Below are 22411 nucleotides of genomic sequence, written 5' to 3'. Positions count from 1 at the left end.
TATTCTTCTCAGGCCCCAGCATGCCCATTATCCAATCTGAGAAAACATACTGTGAGCTTACCGACGCCGATGGAATCATCAATGTCAGCCTCATTGTAGTATGTTAAATCTGATTGTGGCCACAGAGACAAGAGAGAACAGACACGTCTTCGCTTCTCTACACTGCAAATAAGCAATTATTGTTCAATAGTATTAGTCAAGAAGCAGGAGAAGCAAGGAGGAATGGCGAATAAAGGAAGAGGTACCAAGGCGACAGCAGAGAAAGAAACAACATTCCGAGAGTATTTCATACCTGCATCCTCTCCAGCATATCGAAGAACTCTGCAGACTGAAACAGAGACAGATTACAATGTAAAGCATGTAAAACAGGTTGAAACACTGACAGCACAAATTTAGCCACTACAGCAGCTCAGTCCTCGCCCTTTAGTTGACTCTAATTTACACCTTGTGCGTGTGTTTCAACACCTAATTCAAAACCCAAATGTCTGAATGCAAAGGTATTACATTGACAACACTGGTTCTGGGCTGCACAGCTCTCCCTCAAAGAATAAGCGTTGCTGTGTCAAGAGGGCAGGGCAGGGTGCAGACTTTCCTCACAGCCCCACACAGCCACATGCAGTCACACTGATAAGTTACCACTTCCTCAGAAAGCAGTACATACGCACATAAACACACAGACACGAGCATCCTTGAGTGCGTTCACACGTCCTCGTCCCCGGGGCCTTCCACCTTGCCACATAAACAAACTGCGAAGGTGATAATGGTCTACATGGTCTTTGTGCTCAGATTTTGCCGCCTGTATGAATGTGCAATGTGTGTCCGGTTTAGGCGGCATGTGCACATGGACACACTCACTCTCTCACACACAGAAGATGTCGATCCCTGGCGCCAAATAAAACTTCCTGCTCAAAAAAAAAGCCGGTTTTGAAGGAAGATAGTCTCAAAAGCAGGCCTGATATAGAATTTAGATGCAGCATTAAGCTTCCTCTTTAACTCTCTGGACTCCAAACCCTGCTGGAGGGTTTGAAATGAATGCTATCTTTTTTAAAAACTGCCAAAAGTACACCATTTTATTTAAAGCCAGAGACAGAAAAGGTTCTTGAATTACTCATCTGTGAGCCACTGCTTAATTCAGGAAACAAACCTAAGCTTAAAAATGGCTATATTTGATCAAAATCACTTTATTAGTGTCATTAATAAATTCTGCAAAAAATAAACTCGTCACACTAACCACATTTTATGAAATACAAAAAATTCTGTGCTTCTCTGCGCAACTGTGAAGCCATTTGTGACTTCACTGCAACCAACAGTAATGTAACACAAATTCAAAGACTTTTTAGCTGATATGGCTGAACTGCAGGCTGTGTTTACATAGAGAAGATAGGAGGCAAGTATGGAAACAAAAAAAATGTAAATAGTTACATATCTATAGTAGATAAAGTCACCTTATTTGCACTATTGGTAACACCTGTGAGCACTTGGAAAAACATTGCACATACTTGTTTTTTCTTCTATTTTTTCTAAATTAAATAATCTAAAAAAATCATTTTTTGTTTTATTTTGTATTATTTAAACTATTATAACTGTGTCACAATGTGTAGAAGATATTTTTGAATTTTTTCTACTTCTAGTCATTTTTGGGATTGGATTGGGATTCGGAGGGTTAAATTGCTTCTGTAAAGTACGCTGCAGTTTATCCCAATGTAACAACTAACATAAATACTGTACAAGGACCTGCCATGCACTGACTTATAGTATCACAGTGGTAGCAGCACTGCACAATCAGTAGCATCATAAACTATGAAGAAAGAGGAACTAAAAATAAATGCCTCGCCAATGACCCGTAGCTTCTCCTCAAGCCGAGTCTGGAAAGGTGTTCAACTGCTATTTAAGGGCAGTTCTAGCTGTAAAAAAAACAAAAACAAAAAACCTCTAAATAACAACATTTTGACAGCACCAATTTAAACTAGGCTGCACACTGGACACCTGTGAAAAATCTATAAATCTATCATCGCCACTCCCAATGCTTCACACACACGTTGCCAGACACACTGCTCTTATCAAGGAGTTAATATTAACTATTTACGGGTGTTGTAAGCTGATACAGTGCTGTGACTGGACCTGCAGAGTCAACACCAGACAACCAGACCAGCCATAAAAACTCCGGTCTATCTGAGTTCGATAGAAGCTTTGGCAGCCGACATGCGCTCTCAGCCAGCTGCATGTTACGCTGATGTGCGTGTTTGCCTCTCTATGTACAGTCCAGAGTGAATGTGACTCTTTAATCTACTGTTCCAGACAGTTGACTATGACAGCTGAAAAGGCACACAGATGCAGCTCGTTGCAGCAGTGTACGAGCAGTGTGTTCAGTCTTCAAGTATATCTCCCACTGTGTCCAGACAAGAGCAAGGACAAGAGACTCCCTATCTGTCGTTCTGCTTCGCTGTCAGTCCAGAAAACATCTCTATATGTCACTTTTCTCTTCTTGTCCTTGCTGTTCTGTCTCTTTCATCTCAGGGTGTCATTATGGTAATTTGTCCTCTCTTCCCGCTTTACTCTATCTCTTTCCATCTTTCTCTCTCTCTAGCCCAGCAACATCTGCATCGCTTATCTCCCATAGCAACCTGTAGCGGCTATCACAGGTCAATTAACTTGACTGACAGACTCATTGGCTGCTGGAATTCACACATGTTCATGTTAAGTCATGAACATAATTGTCCGCACATAGACAGAAATGATAAGTCACAAACCAGTACAGCGAGCTCCATATCTGACTGTTACCTAGAAGATTAAAGGAGTATCACAGAATTCCTACTTATCAAAAACTAATTGAAATATTGCAGAGAGGAATACAATGGGAACTGAGATAGACGGGTCTTACTTTGTAATTTTGTGCCTTTACTTCTGTTTCAAACTATAGATTCTTTCTCTGGGTCAAATAAAGTTATGGTCAGCTGAGGAGATGCACTGAAGCTGACTGCTCAACTGACCTCCGAACACAAAAACCTTCATCACATCTTCGCTCATAGCACAGCCCTGTCACATGCCTGACTGATATTTGTACCGACGCACATCTGTATCTGATATTTCAGTCAGTATTGTTTTGGCTTGGTGTCTGAGTTATAAAATATTGTTGTGAAATCTTACACATGTGGGAGTAAATCTGCTACAAGAAAGTTGCAGAGTTGCTGAGGATACCAACGCAAATCACAACACAGACTGTCTGTACAGTTACTGTACCGGCATTTTTCGAATCACCTCCTCAAAGAAAAAAAGGACAGCAGTGGTATAGCGGTAATAACACTGGATGCCTTTCTGATATTTAAACCCTCTCTGCAAAGAAGATTCATTCAATATTTATCATTGGATATTATAAAAATGCATTAAATGTAACACAAGGTCATCTATTAATTTAGCAGCACTGTGATGATTCTCAGTCATCCAGGTCCTGCTAATCAAACTGCTAAAGTAGAAGGCAACTGGACTTCTTTATGAAATCAGAAAGTGGTTCGCTTGCCTTCTCCTTTACCACTTTAGATCACATATTGCTGTAAAATTCACCAGACAGTTGCCTTGAAGTTGTGTTAACACAGTAATTATCATGAGCAGTTAAGAGATGAATGCAAAGCAAAGATTCAAGAGAAACTAGATTCAAGCGCTTACTATCTAAAGCAGATGCACTGTATGCAGATAAACCTCCACTCTAAGCTGCACACTATGATCTGAAAACATTGCATATCAGTTTTATTGACAAACTATCTGGTAGTTTCCATGAGTCAGTCAGTGTAGACCTACCTCGACGACAGCAGCCAGACATGTGAGCTTTTTGTGCATCTGTCTTCCCCTTATTCTTCCCCTCTCTTCTAGTTTTAGAAAAGGACTTCCCTCTTAACTACCTTTTAATCACTACTTTCCTTTTTAACACCCAAAGCCTAAACAGGAAAGTCAAGTCGGGCAGCAAACTGAATCATATGTCAAAGGAGAACAGGTCATTCCAGAGTGTGAGTCTAACAAACACACACACGCACGCACGCACGCACGCACGCACGCACGCACGCACGCACGCACGCACGCACGCACGCACGCACGCACGCACGCACGCACGCACGCACGCACGCACACACACACACACACACAGTGGAGCAGTGCAGCATGGGCCAAGATGTGTTTTGTTTTGCTGTCTCAGCTGCATTGTCTTTGAAGACCGTTGACTCTCAGCATTGCACACAGTGTGCATCGTAATGAAATGTAAAATCACACAGTGAAACGCTTGAATGCACGTTACATTATCTGTGACCAGACGCCTGTGAGGACTAACCTTACCTACTGCCATATATTGGTGTGAATACTCAGTTTTTTTTTAATATGAAGTAGCAGTGAAGGAACATTTTGCTACAAGCACAACTCATGCAGTAAAGTCAGTGTGCATAGTAGCATCAAATTATACTCAAAGCACAAGAGACAGAAGTGCTTTAATGCAAAATAGCTCATTTAGGTGAAATATTTTATCATATTCATTATAATGCATTCATGTGCACATCATTTTAACAGTGCAGATAGTTTATAACTGCTAAGCAGCAGTGTGTCAATATTCCCCATATAGCAATTAAGTTGTATCTTATCTTACACTATGATAATACATCATAGTCTACTACGTTTTACATCATCATCATAATCTGAATCTTCCAAGCAAATAAGAAGACATCAAATAAATATCGGTAGAGTAAAACGTACTATTTTTGTGTGTGAGTTGTAGTAAAGTGTAAGTGTAAAGTAGCAGAGATGGAAATATTGCAGCACAAAGTCAAGTACACCTCCAAACAGCACTTGAGTAAACATGGTTCATTTCCACCGCTGCTGTTGCGCTGTATATGTTTACTCACCAATGCTACCTAATCTCTGACCTGAAACGACTTCTTAAACCACTTTCTTGAAGAGGAAAGGACGACAGGGGAACAGAGTCTCACAGGGAAGTAGTTCACTGTCCAGCAACTAAAATGAATTAACCGTGAAGTGCCTGTGTGTGTCATTAGGGTGAACTGTTCGCTTAAATACTAACAAATACATGAATGAAGATAAAAACCAGACATTGAGCATTTCCCTTCACCGATAAAGTGCTTTTGATATACTCTTCTTTTGGAGCTTGTTTCCTTGAGATTGAGATCTCGCCGTGGGATTTTGAAGCAGCCATTCTGCATTGCTGTCTCTGATAAAATACAGTCTTAGCTGCTTAATTAGTAACTTAATTTTGCAAGCTAAAACATTGGACGCTTAGATCTAAACTATAAAGACAATATCATTAGCAACATTTCTTTTCTCAGTAGTCCTGGCAGTATCAGTTTTCATATCATGTGCAACATTTCATTTCATGTGGAATATGTAATATGAAATATGTCATATTTACATTTCTCAGGTGCTATATTTTATTATTATGTGTCATTTCATTGTCATTTTGGCACATACTGATTACATGTGCAATATTTAACTTTCATGAACAACATTTTCAATGTAATGTGCTATATTTACGTGTCATTTATATCTCATTTTCAGGTGTAATATTTCGTTATAATATGCAATATAATTGTCAGCATTACCTTTTGCTGCTCTATTCTAGTCTTATTTTAGCTTACTTATTATACACCACCCAGCCAAAAAAAAAGTTGCACATTTTAATATTTTGTTGGACTGCCTTTAGCTTTGAGTACAACACTCATTCGCTGTGACATTGTTTCGACAAGCTTCTGCAATGTCACAGCATTTATTTCTGTCCAGAGATGCATTGATTTTTCACCAAGATCTTATATTGATGATGGGAGAGTCGGACCGCCACGCAGTCTTCTTCAGCACATCCCAAAGATTCTCAATAGGGCTGAAGTCTGGACTCTGTGGAGGCCAATCCATGTGTGAAAATGATGTCCGATGCTCCCTGATCCACTCATTCACAATGTGAGCCCCATGAATCCTGGCATTGTCATCTTGGAACATGCTCATACCATCAGGGAAGAAAAACTCCATTGATGGAAAGACCTGGTTGTTCAGTATATTCAGGTAGTCAGCTGACCTCATTCTTTGGGAACATAACATTTCTGAACCTGACCAACCCCAGATCATAACCCTAACTCCAACAGGTTTGTAGGCACTAGCCATGATGAGTGCATCACTTCATCTGCCTCTCTTCTTACCCTGATGCACCCATCACTTTGGAACAGGGTAAATCTGGACTCATCACATCATATTTGTTCCTCGAAGATGATGGTTCACCACTATCCTTCCAGGTTTTAATAATATGTTGGATGGTTCTTAACCTGATTTTAGTAGTTTCGGAAATCTCCTTCGATGTTTTCTTTGCTTGATGCAGGCCAATAATTTGACTCTTCTGAGACAGATTGACATCTTTGACCACAGGATATGTCTTCTGACACGGTTGTTTAAGAAATGAGAAGCTCCTCACTGCATCAGCTAGAGTTAAATAAGTTGTTGCAGCTGAAACATATTCATCACTGCAGTTATTATCCAATGCAAGGTTCTTACCTATTTGCTTAGTTAAATCAAGGTGGCAATGTTTTTTTGGACAAGCAGTGTATTTTATTAATGTATTGTACTTCAGAAATACAGTCTAGACATTGATAATGTGGTAAATGACTATTCTAGCTGGAAACAGCTGATTTTTAATAGAATACCTACATAGGGGTACAGAGGAACATTTCCAGCAACCATCACTCCTGTGTTCTAATGCTACATTGTGTTAGCTAATGGTGTTGAAAGGCTCATTGATGATTAGAAAATCTTTGTGCAGTTATGTTAGCACATGAATAAAAGTGTGAGTTTTCATGGAAAACATGAAATTGCCTGGAAAACCCTAAACTTTTGAACGGTAGTGTATGTATCAAGGCTTACCATTCCAAGAAGGATGAGACATATGTCTACACCAAATTCAATTACACTTCCTCTTGTCAATTTTATTGTAGCACCACAACATAACACATTGTAAATCAACTCAGGACACCTCACATTGTAACGTCAAGACCACACAATAGAGAAAAGCCCAAGAAATTCTCTTTGAGCAAGCTCTTGTCAAAAGCCATGGATCTGATGAACTGTATTAATAAAAAAATGATACGTTTTCTAACTTTTCTGTAAGTGTGACATTCGCGGTGAATACCATTACATTGCCATTAGACCATGCTAGCTCACAGCAAAATTGTGGGTTTGTGACTTATAATTACCAGAAACCAGCCACATATCAAGAAGAAAATTGATGTTGTCCAGCTTCACTTATACTCCTCTTGTATATCATATATTCTCTTAGAAATTGCGGTCTGTGTTTTCAGTCAATCATCCCTTTCTTTCTCACGATGAGCAAACTCCAATTCCTCTCTCCTTTGCTCTATGCAATAACCCTCTGTCTTCAGCAGATTCGGAGATGACGTCTTGCTTCAAGGTCACCATGCTGCAAAAAGCGACTCCATCTTCCAGGAACCATCATCTATTTCCTATAAATCAACCAACTAATCTTCTTCTCTGCAAAACATATCCTGTCTTTTATCACGCTGGAGGAAAAATGAAAAACTCTTCAGCTTTACAGCAAGAGAAGTATTGTGTGAGTAATGAATGTCTGAAAAGACCACACCAAACAATCTCATATAACAGGAAACTGCCTTCTCTATATGTGCAGCATGAGTCACTGTGACAACACCTGAGGAAGATGATCCTCTACAGTCTGTTGGGTTTAATTTCTGTTCATATTCAGCTTGGTTTTTGTTTTGATGGGTTTTTTTCAGTTTAGTTCCTCTGACAACACAGTTTGACTGAATTTGACAATTTGTAGTCAGGATACCATTAGTCTGGAGTAAAGCTTCAAACCATGTTCCTCTGTAGCTAGTCATGATTCAATCTACTCTACAGGAGGATCCAATTGTGACTCCTTTTTTCACAACACCGCCTTTTATTGGCAAAAGGAAGACCAACCCAAAGCCACCGGAACTGCAAATGAAAGTGGTTGATAAGGAGAATCAAAAACAAGTGGGATCAAGTCCTTGAAAACCAATTTAGGTCTCTGTATACCGACAATTTCACATGCCAATCAAGACAACAAGAGCCAAGGTAAGTTGTCCAAACCACAAGCTAGGAGGTAAATAAAAAGAGGAGGCAGAAAGAGAAGACATATGAGAGTTTTAAAAGTTTGAAAAGAGGCTGCACACTACAATCAAAAGATATTTCCTTAAACTGAATACCTAGATTTTGCTCACTTACTGTCTTTTGCCTTTTAAGTTACCATCTATTGCCAGCTGAGGTAACACAATGGTGACTGAGCCTATGATCCGCTGACGTGATTATACAAAGGTCTATGCATTTACAGTATCACGAACTGGGTGTCTGTAGCAACAATCCACACAAAATTTACAAGCGCTGTACAGCTGTAATGCGTGTTCATCACCCCAGCAGTTTTCTGTCTGCCAGCGAGGGTGGGCGGCACTCACACAACAGACTCACCCTTCAACTCACCTGCCTGTGAGACAGCATACTGTTATTTTTTCCGCTAAAGTTGCAAGTAGTCACTATGGCTTAAAAAACAATGAAAAGACTGATGATGATACACAGATCAAATACCACTTATCACCACAGGTGTCACCAAAGAGAACAAAAGGAGATATTTGACATCACCACTTTAAAAGTCCCTGTCGTCATGGATTCAACCCCTATAAAGTAATTTCTAAATTCAGAGTTACATATTTGTAAGTGCCTTCATGTTATCTTACTTCCTCAAAATTACTTACATGGGACTTTATTCTACATCTATTAAGCCGCTGTCCCTACTTCTTCCAACTCCTTCCTATTCCCTGCAGCTCGAGCACACCAGCTCACCTACAACTGTGCTCAAACACTGTAAAACTACTCTACACTACCCAATGGCAGGCTATGATATTGGAGTAATTCTGCCATATGCATTCAAACCAGAAGCATGTACTGATGAAGAATAATGATAAAAACACTCTGGTGTTTATATGCATGAAGCTCCAAAAGTTTGAATCCATGTTTTTCAGACTGTGATTAGCCATGGTGTTGATTGTTTCATGATATGTTGTCCAGCATATATTTAAAAAAACCACCATATTTAAAAAAATAACCAAAACATTATTTTTTGTGGAGAGGATCTGTTAAGTATTGCACTGGCACAGAGCACAGTCCAATTCCTGTATGAGCTTTGCATCTTGGGCTCTTATTCTCCCTTCCTCCAGAGGTAATCCTTTGTTTTAATGTCAAGCAGACATTGGAAAAAAGGATTACAGAACTCCATGCCTAGAAGAGCAATCACAGCAAAACAGGGAAGAGCGGGATGCAGTTTCAGACAATAATGTGAACATGTTTACTGTCTTTGAGAGTAATATTGGAATTAAATGATTAGAGAGAAGAAGAGAAGAGAGTTACATGAATAGAGGTAATATCTTCAATTTGACTGCTTTTATGTCCTTGAGTATACATGTTCTATTCCTCCCACAGGGCAGTTACTGTGATTTTAATTCATTTAATGCATGAATCTACATTCAGAAAGATACAAACTGAATATCTGTGTATTTCAAACTGCAGCTGTCAGAAGATGAGCCAAGACTAGTAATCTGTGCCACAGATTGTGAACAATGTGACATAAAGCAGTGCCAGCACCTGTGAAAACCTTACTTAGCTTTAAATGCAGTTATGTAACATGGGTTGTGCTGTAGACTCTTAGTTCTTGTCACAGTGCAGTTTGTCACTGTCCCTGAACTGCTTTGCTTGCTAAATGGATTTCTCATTGAGGACAATCAGGTTCAACAGATCTTCTAATGGGTGTAAAGGTCTAAAGGTCAAAATATGTCACTGAAAAAGTCAATAAATAAATAAATATCTATTTAAAATGTGTGTGCACATACTGTATCCCCGCATTAGCGCGGACGTGTGTGTTTGTGTGTGTTCGTCCTACCTTCATGCTGGGTGGTGCAGTGCGAGGCGGTGAGGGGGGGCATTCTCCCAGAGGAACGTTGGAGATGTTCAGCAGCTCCTGTTTCCTGCAGAGAAGAAGACAAAAAATGGAAATAAACCGAGATAATTTATTGATGTCCATGAACACAAAATGAGTCAAATTGTATCAAAGGTCACCCATCCTCATTTCTGTGTTCAGGGCTGTTTGATTAGGCTCATGCGCTGCCCTGTCCTTCAGAGGAAAATGACTATGTAGCCAATATTTCCCCTCTGGAACAGTCATTGTTTTTTATGGCTAAAACCGCTTCTGCTCTCATCAAACGTGATCCGGCAGGCGTGTTGTTTTAATTACATCTGGCTTCGCTCTTGCACTGGCCCAAATCTTTTTTTTTTTCTAACCGGGTATCCAGCAGTAAAATCAGATGAAAGGAAAGATGAAAATGATTGATGGCAGAAGTTCTCAGCCACTTTACGTAAGTAAAAGTACCAGTGCAGTAATGTCAACATTATAAGTGTTGTATGAAAAATGCCTCCTAAGTAAACGTATTAGTAGCACATTGTAATTAAAATACTACAGTAAAAGTCCTATTTTGGTCCTTCTGATGAATATATACGGGGACAGTAGATAAATGTGAGGGTTCATCAGATGTTTAATGAAAAGAGGAGGAAGAAAAAACAAATTTCTGACACAAATCAGAAAAACGTCCTTTTTCTGACTTTTTTGTGACACATTCGATCGTTTCAAAATCAACTGAAATCAAACCATGTGAGAGGTTTAGAGGGAAAAAGCCCCATTTAATGAAGCTGAGATGTGACTCTGAACACAAGACACTGTTTTTAAAGACATCATTTGTCAAAAAAGTTGGGAAGCACTGGTTTAATCATTAACAGTGTGCTGTATTTTAATAGGCTGTAATCCATTTGTTATCCATTGTGTAAAATCTTCATCCTACAAGAAAACAAAGCTGCCAAATAAATATAGTTGAGTATAAAGAACAATATTTGCTTCTGGATTGCAGTGGAGTGTAATTACAAAGTAGCACTAAATGGAAATACACAAGTACAATGACTTTATGTAAAACTTTATGTAAAAACACTTTGCTAAGTTAAGTGAAATTATAAAAAGTAAAACTAATTAATTAAAACAAACTACAGCTCCCTGGAACAAATTTATCTTGCTAACAAATTTTGACCATGAAAAGCAACACTGTATTGCCTCATTTGGTTAACTATGCTAAATCTAACACATTAGCTAGGCTAAATGAAAGGCTAACATGGCAGCTAAGTAACTGCTAAATGGAACACCTAACTAAACTTTGAGGGAAAGAAAAAGGAAAAGTAGGCAGATGAAATGTGATTTTATTCAAATATGTCATCTAACTCTAGAGTTTCTTCAAAATATCTGCTAACATAACATCCTATTTACGCTTCATGCTGTTTTTACAGAGTTTTGGTCTACTTAATTTAGTGTTGGTCTCGTGCATATCCAACAGACTACAGCATCATTTAAACCTATTAGGTTGCTGAACACTGCAGCTGTATTTCAACCTTTACTGCAACTATAATTGAAAGTTTCAAAGAGAGCTAGATGGAATTACACAGTGAAGGATCAGGTTGCTCTCTGCTCTTTTAATATGCTCTCTGGAGTTTAAGGGGCTGACAAGGAGACTTTACAAGAAGTCATTCGAGGCCAGAAGATTCTTCTCCTCTTAAATGCCTTTTTTGTACCATTCTCAAAAGCATGAGAGTGCATTAACAATCCCAGATGTTAAAGGTTGATCTGTCAGTGAGAGAGGCAGCCAGAGGACTGGCTCAACCTCAAACCTGACAACTATTCAGATAAAAATCCAGTTATAAGAAACAACTTTAGCTGTGATTTGAGATGAACACCTCTCAGTCTGAGCCCTTGTCCACACGTAGCCGGGTATCTCACAAAACGAAGATATTTTTCTACGATTCGGCCTATCATCCACACGAAAACGCAGATTTACGTCATCAAAAACGATTCTTTTTAAAAACTCCGACCAAAGTGAAGATTTGCGAATTCTCCGTTTTATGCGTCTGCATGTGGACATCAGTAACCGGGGTTTTGCGTTTCGAAACGTCGCCGCCTGCGACAAAATATGTTCTTACGTCACATATGCGACCTGTGTTTAAATTCGGTAACAGTATGGATGCTCTCACAAGGTTTTGGCCGCTGTTTCTTGTACAGGCGCTTTTTACTTGCTTGTTTTTACAAGCCCAGATACTGCTCCACATTCAACAACACAGGCGAAGGACGACGTTAAGGACGGTTATTCTCCACCACCTTGCTAGGATTTGGGGAACTACTGCCACCTAAAGGTCCGGCATGCTTATGAATGTGCTGAAAAACGCACTTATGCGGTTAGGTGTGGATGAAGTTTTTTTCTAAAAACGAGGTGGTGTGTACGTAAGTTTTTTTCTAGACGGAGGGGACAGGATATTCGGTTTTACAAAAACCCTGCTACGTGTGGACAAGGCCTGAATGCATGATCAAGATCAAGGAAGAAAATGAAAAAGTAATGCCTGCAGCATAGTTTCTTTCTGCCTCCACTAGTACCAGACTAACCAGGTATGGGTTGTTAAATATGAATTGAGCAGCTTCTATTTCATCCCATAACTATACAATATAAAAACCTTTTGTAATATTCTGTGTTTATAAACAAACGTCAAAGTAGGTTTTACCATTTCCACCAGTAAATCCAGTGTTTGCTCATACAATAGAATGCAATCAGAGGCAGTTTTTCTACCAGAGTGGAATGCTGTAACTCATCATCTTAGATTTGGTAGAAGAAAAGGCAAATTTGAATTGAGTGTTTATGTGAAATTAATATGACTCTTCTTTCATTAGCTTCAGGTATAAGACCTTCTCCTTCTTCATTCGCTGGTGTAGCTGTGTCAGGTGGTTCTGTGCAGTAAAAACACTGAATTGCACACAGTATGAAATAGAGAAACAGTGAGCATGAGACAGCAAGAAACAAGAAACAGTTCTACTCTTTTCCTCTGTTCAATCCTGTCAACAATGCACTTTGACATTAACAGTTGTCTCTCTGTTTTATGAGGCTCACAAACACCCAAACAACGATGTCTCCATTAGCCATTTTAGGGCAAACTTAAAGCCTGCTCAGCTCCATTCATTCCCCAGTGAAGATGAAAAGCCCATGCTGGCTGCTTCTTTCCACAGGCTTAGCATTCACACAATGCACCACTGTGTCCTCCTGCATGTAATGCTCCAGTATGTAGCTCACAGTAGCCAAAGGTGGACAATGTTTGAATGAGCATCACGAGCCAAGACGGACTGAGAGAGTTTACAGGACTGATGGACATGGTTCATTGTTCTTTCTTTTTGTTCTGAACAGCGTGCAGGTATGAAGGACACTGGTGCTCTTTTACCACTGACCTGTGAAAAGGAAAAGCTTGTTCAGACTTGGTCCCTGTGGTGATGTGTGCCTCTATAGCTGCATCGATGGGTGCAACAATGACACCTATCTCACTATCTTATACACTCACACATCTGCACAGAGATGTGGCTTACAGATAGAAACTCAGTGTGCGTCAGAGAGAGGAAGAGAAAGACGGAGAGCTGCTATCCTTGCAGCCTTGACTGTCTCTGTGGCGATATAACTACACTTACGTCACCGACTCCCACCCAGGAAGGGAGGGAAGGGAGGGAGGGAGGCAGAGCAGTCCTGGGACAGCAGGAGGGAGGAAGCAAAGAAACAATTCAGGAAGAAGAGGTCATGGAGAAAGTGAATCAGAGCGAGTAAGTGTGGAAAGATGAGAATGTGCAGAGTAGCACTCTACAGAAGGTGGCTTGGATAAGAGGATCATCAAGGTATAATATGTAACATCACAGCCCAGAATCCTTAGGGAGTTTTTCTACACACCACAGTTTAGTCAGTGCCAATGTGGAACAGTGTGTGAGGTCAGTGTTGGTGGACACAAGTGCTAGACTTTGTTGCAGAAGACCAAAGTTTGCACCTCATTGCAGAAAAGCTCCAACTTGTGTCTCTCATGTATTAACATTTGAGAGCTAAACATCCGTTTTCTGAAAAATGTGAAAAGGTCAGGGTCAGACTGTGAACACAAAGTGTCTAGCACAGAGGTGTCATGACATTTCCTCCACAGATATATCATGCTGTTATGACAGACACCCGCTGTGCTCCCTGTTCTACCACAGATGTACCTTGTGTTTGATGGCAGTTTTCTGCTTAAGTTGATTAGAGCCCGTTGCAGTGAAACAAATCAAACAGAATAATTTATCTTTAATTTTGTTGGTAAGAAATGCTTATCCCAGAACAATGTAATGCTACAGAAGCACAAGGATACTAGATCATTTCAAAGCTCTGTCTGCCCATAAATGATTGAATAATTAAGTTTCATGTCTGCACTCCAGCTTCTGATTCTTACATGTTGCACAAAGATAGAGAAGAGAGGAAAGTTTTTATCTTTCAGAGTAATAGAGCAACTTCAGAAATCGGTTAAAAATCGTTCTTATGAAGCGGCAGACAGAAACGTCAAAGAAAGGTCTTTGATATTTCGGGAATATAGGCACGTTTTGTTTAACAACTTTCTGAGTCTTTAAAGATTGCTGGGTATTTATCTTTAAGAAGAGCAGATACTTAGTCTTGTGAGTGCAATGATAAAAACACAAGAGACAAAACCAGACCTGCAACACATTTCCCTTTAAATGAACAAAAAGTGCAGCGTGTTTTAAACATATCAGTTTGAAATGGGCCAATTGTTTAACCTCCAGTATCTTAATGTAAACAGCCAACTTCATATCTTCTTATTAATCTAAACAGAAAATACAAAATGGCTGAATAACAACGTTAGATGATGGATGGTGTAGCGTTACGCTATCATAGTAGCAGTGGTGAAGAAATTACTTTGTACATGGCAGCAATAAAGAAACATTTGGATAATCATTTTCAAGTGATACTACTAACAGATCACGCTTTGCATGTTTATAATACTAACAGTCTAAATCATGCTTGGATGGGAACAAAAACTAAACAGGACTTTGTGGTCGGTCACTCCAGGATGCTTTCACTTTAATGGCTCGGGTGGCATTTGTTCTGGTGTGAAAAACCATTTTTCCGTGTGCAGTCTATGTAGATGGCAAATATGTTGGGTCTCTGTCTAAAAGACTCTCACTGTTAGATGGCCATAGCTGAGGTTTGTTAGCTGCACCTTGTGTTCAACATTTTGACACAGCAACACATCTTTGTAACAATGACTTTGCTAAGTTATGTTACTGAGTTGCCTCAGACCTTACTGTAGACAGCAATTGCCAGGTATTGTTTATCTTTCTATGTTTCTCGAGACCCGCTCATCCAAACAACATCATGCTTGACAGAGCACTTCCTTGGGTTTTCAGGGACACACCCGCCAAGCTTGAAGTGGATCAGATGAACGGGATGCACACAGTATACAGAGATTCCTGGATTCATTAGAAAGATAACCCACAATTTTCTTTAGCCTTAATGAACTGTTAGCTCCCAAACATTCATCCTACCTTTACCATAGTCTGTTTGCTGTCACCACAATCTTTCCGTAACATCACCTTGCCATGTGTGGATGTTAAAGACAACAGATGTGATTTAGGATTTCAGAAAATCATCTAATATCAACATTCTTGTCTAGCAAAGTAAAGGGCAAAGGACATGATGACTAGCAAAACTCCTGGACACTTAACTGGCTCTCAAAGGCTCTGTAACCAATGTGTGCTTTGTATGATGAAATAGTGAATTAGTGCTGTTATGCGGATGCCTTTAATTTGGGCTGTGATTAAGCAAGAACCTGGGTTGTGAAGAGATACCACAAGGTCAAACTGCATTCAGTTCTCAGGCTCCAAGCTGGCAAAGACGTGTGGTAGAAATTCCTCAGTGAGCCAAAGGGCAGCGGCAGCCACACAATGACATTATTTTAATACATATTAAACACTAGCTGGGAGGTACATGCAGCAAGCAGCAGGGCTGGTTTGTGTGACTCCTCAAAGAACGGCGAAGTCACTCCTGAACGCTTCATTCATTCACAACAGCGAACATGCTCTTTAAGTGAGTTTAGAAAATAGCTTTTGTTGGCTAAAGTTCCCCGACGGTATGAATAAAGTGTAACTTAACTGGAGCCTGTCACCTGGAGCGAAGATTAAGTGGCTGTAAAGTCACGGGGAAGAAAATGGGACAGATCATGCTCCACATTTACATCAAAACAGTACAAGATGTACCTTTCTTGTACAGCAGCATGTCGATAATCCTGCTTGCATTTAGCTGGTGCTAATTATAGTTAATTCAACACTAATTACATCTACACAGTCATCATGTTTATCTAATGATGCCGGTAATGTGTGTGTGTGTGCGTGTGTGAGAAGCTAAGGGAAAGACAGATGGAAGGGCAGACCGTAATAGATCTGTTATTTCATGTACTGATTACATCCTTTAGATAAGATTTGGACAGCGGGACATCAGGGAAAGACTAGGACACAGTAAGGTACCGAGTGCGTGAGAAAGAGCGAAAAGAAAGGGGAACAACACCTCCACATAAATCCACACAATGGGCCGCTCACCGAAAGGAGAGATAAGGAGATGAACACCGGAAATCATGAGGACAGAGGCGGCAGAGAGAGTAAAAATAAAAAGCAGCGCACAGAGGCAGAAAGACCAAGCAGAGGGTGGATGGCAGGTCTCATGTCTAAAACGTCTCCCATGGGGTTACGACGTACTCCTGTTTCCAGCTGGTCTTAATATTTGTTATGAAACTTGATAAGGAGCCTGATGTTCATGCTGATTGGCCAATTACACAACTGATGGTTTCTCTAATACAGTTAATCTAAGAGTAATTGGAGACAGAGAAAAGGAGAAAGACATAATGAGATGGGGGGCATAGAGAGCAAGAAACATAAGGCGGCATCTGTTGTTGGAAAGGTCCCATCAAACCCGGATGTGTATTAAAGCAGACTGACAATAAACAATTACGCCGGACAGCAGAATCCACCGCACGATCATATATTAGAGCTGACAGTTACAGCTCTGATAAGCACATAAAGTGGCCGATGTTACAGGAGGCGTGACGGAAAGGTGATGCCTGTTGCTTAATATAACCAAAGTTAATTATGTTAGGAGAGTATGAACACATATTAAGGAAGTTATGGTGAGGATTTAATGAATGGTGTCTGTGATTGACTCTTAACGGTGTAGTGGTGAAGTAAAGCCTCAAAGAGCTGCTGACATGACTGTAAACCTTTCCTGTGTCGCACATTACTCCCTGTGCATTACAAGTAGAACACATTTAATACATTTTAAAAAAGCTTGAAAGCTAATCTTTTACTCTGAAAGTTATATCACCGTTCTGCCACATCATATTTAATGATCTTGAGGTGGGTTTGCTGTCTTAAAAAAATGCAATTACACAATTTATCAGAGCTGGAAGAAACAAAGAGAATCATTGGATTTCATCTTTCTGATGGTCCTTGAACCAGTCACCTGTGACATGCTGCTGTGCTAAAAATCATAATGTTTCATCAAAATCAGTTTAAGTCTCTCATTTAAAAAAATTAAAAATGAAGAGCTTGAACTAAATATATGCTGTAAAATACAAAAAAATATCTGCATTTCTCATTGCAACCAATAAACCATTAGTGACTCAGCTGGGATAAACAGTCACATGATTAAAATTCAGAGGCTCGCTAAACTGAACTGCAGACTATGCTTACACAGACAAGAGATAAGTATGGAGTCAAATGAAACTTGTAAGTAGTAAAATATCTCTAAATTTAGCGTGACAACTTTTTTTGAGTACTGTTTTTTTAATAAAATAATATTTTTTAAGATTTAATATTTGTTATTTTGATTAAAAAATGTGTGATTTATGTCATAACTTTGTCATAGTGCACAGAAGACATTCTTGGTAGCTAACTCTACTTCTTACTATCATGTTGTTCCCATGGAGGAGCAGGACTTTATATTGTAGTGAAAAATGAGCCCACGCTGAGTTAAAATGTGTCAGGTGCAATAAACGCCCACATTTTCAGGGGATTAGACACCAGTTTAAATTACAACCACTTTGTCTTCTTGACCTTCCTCTACTTCCCGTCATGCTATCTACTATCCATCCGTCTGTCGTTGTTACAAAGCCCCCTCCACACATAAAATTAGAAATGGATGTCAGCTGTCCAGCAGGACAGGCATCCCAGATATGCACAGATATGCGGAGAGGTCAGGAGAGCAATAATTAGGAGGCAACTGCACTCCGAGTCACCGGCTGTTTCCTGTGGGAACATCAGGCCTCGCCCTCTCTCTTGTACCGTGATATGAATAGATACAAAGTTGACAGCAGGCAGGAGATTAGATCGTCCAGCCAGACAACCTGAAACACTCTCATTATCAATAAGAGGAAGAGACAGACAGATAGTGGGGGGCTGATGAGGAAGAGGGGAGCTGCATGTCTCTGGAGAAAAGAGACATTGTTGAATTTATAAATGAATAAAGAAATGTGTACAAAAAAAAAATAATGGGTGCTTCTTCTACGGAGCCGGCAAGCAGAAAGAATAGGAAGCAAATAACCTTTTAATTTAGCTGTTCTGAGTCGAAGGAAGTAAATGAATTACATCTTTGTGTGTCTGTATGTGTATGTCGGTCGAGCTGCAGGTAAAAACACACTCCAGACCCTGTTTTAACACATTCTGCAATGACACTCTGGCACATTCACCTGAAGACACTTTGTCATTATCGCCCTCACATCTTCTTTAAGTGACAGACTGAAACCCACATTAACAAGCACACCAATATGCAAAGTAACAGCTCTGCAGACTTGGATTCAAACATAACTTAACCGCTTAAGTAGATTCATTTGACTTTGCTCAATTTACATTTTTGTGGAAAAGTTTAACTTCTGCTTCAGTTTTATCATTAAACGCCTTTCATTTGACTTTGCCCTGGTGACAGCTGTACCCAGAGGCAATATGTTTTCATGCTGTCCATCTGACAGTCCGTACCTCCCTTTATTGTGGCTGTGATATCTCCTGAATGCCTTAAGGGAATGTTTTCAAAATTAGCACAAACATTCCAACAGATTAGAATTATATGGTCAAAGGTTATGTTTGGCGAGGTCACACACATTTTTGGTCACAAGTCAAGAATTTATGCACTAATTATGACAAAATTTCACACAAATGAGTAATATATAATGACGAAGAGATGACATTTACGCCCAAAAGGTCACAAGTCAAATTTAGGCAAGCAGGGATGTAAAGTGCAACTTGACAGGTTGGCCACTGGGCGATATCTCTAGTTAAATGTTTTTAGCATTGTTGATGTATTCTTCTTTTATTGCTGTTTGTTTTAAATGTGTCTGCATTTATATTGTGTGGGCCTCAGCACCAGTGAAAATAAGTGTTGTCCCTCAATGTGTTATTGTAAATATAGAAAATTGCTGCTAAAACATAGTATGCTAAGTGAAAGACCATAAACATCTAGATCTTGAAGTAAAAAGTAAAGTAAAAAATGCTGAAAAATTAGTGTCTTTGATATCAGGCAGTCCCCAGGCTTTACAACACCCACTCAACCAGATTTATCAAGCTACGTTCCTTGTAGTCTGAGACTCTTATTCTTCTCAGGTTCCTCTTTTCACCTGTCTTTCTGGCTCTCTCCTCTCTTAATTATTTCTGTAATTAACCCAAATGTTAGACTAAAGTGACGCCGGTGAAGGTTTCGCCCTCTCCAGGCACAGAGTCCCACTCAGGGAAACTACGTGTCATTTCTTTCCTCCCACAGAAAACCAAGCTAATTGTGCTGCAGTAAGTTTGTTGCCTGCATGGACGATTCTCTGCTGGCTGACTGTAACATTTAGCTCTGCTGTGTACCTGCCAAATGTTGCAGCCACAATTATTGACTTAAACAATGCGCAGGCTAAATGACCAGAGTCTCTGACACGTGAATACACATTGTGTATTTGACACTGGATTTACCAACCAAACACCAGAGGAAAACACTACGACGTAGTAAAAGGTTACACACTGCAGCTTTTGTCTTACTTTTGAAATGTCAGCGTTGTTCTTTGTCTCGCTACGCAAATAGTGCCAAGAGACCTCTGATGGACATTTATGTTTATTTACCTCGCAGCAGAAGAGGCACACTGATAAAGTTCAGAATCATGTTTGTTTCTTTGTGTAACCCGCCTAAAAAGGGGTTAACTAATAATCTTTATTCATTTCAATTATTATTTGTCCCTGTGTTGCGTTTTTGAGTCATTTGTATTTTTATTTTGAAAACCGGAAGTTTATTTTATAAAGAAACCGGAAGTAGTGCTCTGTAATACTCACTCCCGCCTAGCGAGTTAATACGTCTGGAGCCCAGGCTTCTGTTTTCTCCCGTGTGGGTGTTAAACGAGGGAAAAAGGTATGCAAACCTGGTTCTTTTTCTTTGACACTTCAAATTTATTTGTCAATGATGTAAACCTGTGTAATTTCATTTTAGAAGTCCGAGGACCGATAGGGAAGCATTGTGTTGCCCTGGTTTTCTGGTAGAAACCCCCTTCCTTGGTAAGCTAGCTCTGAAAAGTTCTCTGTGATTGTGTGTGTGGAAAACACCACGAGGTGAATGATGCTAGGCTTTTGCACATTTTATGTTGTTTCTGGTGAATGTATTTCATGTAAAATGAATTTATTTTATGGTTTAAAAAGAGAATTCATACAGATTTTGTATATTTCACTAAAATAGGCACTTTGTGAAACTTTTACACTGTTAAGGCGCATGGTCATTTTCTTTTGTGATTAACTCACAGTGAAGTTCATTTTAAGTAAATTAACATGGTTAAAAGCAGCAAAGCTGTAATACATGTCAATGTTGTCATTTTAAAAACAATGTATTTCATTTATTTTCATTTTAAATGAAAAAGTTAAATGTTAAAAAGAGATACTACATGCTGAAAAAGTGAGTTATACGTATTACCTTAAAGGTAATGTGTCTTTCATAAATTAGTGAGTTCATAAGTAAAATGTGGTCCCATTATTAAAATTCACTGTAATTACTAAGGGTTAAAATGCTATATTTTGACTGTTTTGAATTGATTAATGGGAAAATAACAATTGTTACATTTTTGTAAACAATACTACTTCATTTTCCTAACTGAAATGGAAGTTTTAATGTTGTACAACACCTGGAAACCTATTTAGATTATTTTGCTCATATTATCCTGGATTATAAACCTGTTCTTCATACAGGTCAGGTCTTTTTGTGATGCAAGAAAGAATCGAGAAATACCAGTCATCCCACAAGGCGGACTGGCGATCCATTTGATGGCGAGCCTCCCATGACGAACTGTGGAAGTCCACCACACCGCTTAGCAAGTGGATCTGGTGGTAGGATCGTGCAAATCTTGTTGTCCAACAACAAGATACCCTTCCTGCATACTTACTCATGACTTTTGACTATTCCCCCTGACTTTTGACTTGAACAAATCTTTGGATCGGCAAAGATCAGTACTCATAAGGAACACTTTGAAAAAGACAATTTATTTCATTTTTTTGTTATTGGGCCATGGTTCTGTGCACAGTATTTTTTGTACACTGTTAAAAATAATTTTTGCAAAACTAAAAGTTACAACTTTACCACTTTAAATCTGTGTTGCTTCGTTATTACTTAAACTCACAGCTCCTTACGAACCTAGTAGTGACGTGTACATACCTTGAAGTGGGTTACACGGTAAAACGTGGCGAGCCAGCCAGGAGCTTTGAGTTAAGTAATAACCTGGAGGGCCCTTTCAACTAAAAGTGCGCACAAGTGTGAACTAGTATTTTTCCAAATTATGCCAAAATGGATGTGATTGAGAGAGAAGGTATAAAGGTTCCCAATGCAGTCATTGTATCAGGTTTGACAAATACTGAACTTGACGAGGAGATTTGTGAGTTTTTAAAGCAATTTGGGTCTATTGGCAGAGTAATCAAGGTTTCAGACAAAATGTCTGCGTTGTACGGTAAGGCTCTTATAGAGTATGCATCTGGTGCTGCTATGGAGACATTTGAGAAAGATTTACCTATGGATAAACTTTGTGATTCAGATAATACTGTTGTCTTTCACATTGAAGCCCTAGCTAGTGTATACTCAAGTGAAAAAAGTACCGATCTCACCAAAACTTTTCTGTCAGACCTGCAAAAATGTTGCTAAACTCAGTGGAAAATCTTTTGAACTCCTGTTACAGGAGGAGCTAACAAGAATCTCTGGATTAATACAAGAACAAAGTGGGTCCGGCATACATCAGGGACACATCCGTGGGATCAGCTGAAACACAAGTAGGCCCCATTTCTCCTGATGCCCCTCAAACAGACTTGGGCGCTGATGATCAAAATCTCAGTCTTGACCCACCTAACTCAACTTTCAGATCCCCAACAAATGTTATGCCCACTCAGGTAGGATCAGTCACCTCATTCATTCCA

At 39.5% G+C, this 22411-nt stretch overlaps 1 protein-coding gene and 1 long non-coding RNA gene across 9 annotated transcripts in view; one reads left to right on the top strand and one right to left on the bottom strand.

Moving 5' to 3' along the window:
- Positions 1–22411, bottom strand: part of LOC111589130 (rap1 GTPase-activating protein 2) — a 126806-nt gene that overhangs the window by 23243 nt on the left and 81152 nt on the right. For 5 of the 8 annotated variants that reach the window (XM_023299857.3, XM_023299856.3, XM_055012115.1 and 2 more), the window contains 2 exons: positions 9959–10043; positions 293–328 (listed from right to left, as the gene is read on the bottom strand). In XM_023299857.3, coding sequence (XP_023155625.1) covers positions 293–328; positions 9959–10043 — 121 coding nt within the window. Of the gene's footprint in view, positions 1–292; positions 329–3795; positions 4040–9958; positions 10044–22411 lie in introns of those variants that run through there. The other 3 variants (XM_055012116.1, XM_055012114.1, XM_055012118.1) reach the window with 2 other exon arrangements.
- On the top strand, positions 20152–21432 carry LOC129349292 (uncharacterized). Its single transcript, XR_008602242.1, has 3 exons — positions 20152–20375; positions 20454–20518; positions 21200–21432. It is a non-coding gene; the product is annotated as an uncharacterized LOC129349292 (long non-coding RNA).

Source organism: Amphiprion ocellaris, chromosome 7 (genome assembly GCF_022539595.1).
Source record: "Amphiprion ocellaris isolate individual 3 ecotype Okinawa chromosome 7, ASM2253959v1, whole genome shotgun sequence".
Taxonomy (NCBI): domain Eukaryota; kingdom Metazoa; phylum Chordata; class Actinopteri; family Pomacentridae; genus Amphiprion; species Amphiprion ocellaris.
This window is presented reverse-complemented; position numbering and strand designations above follow the sequence as displayed.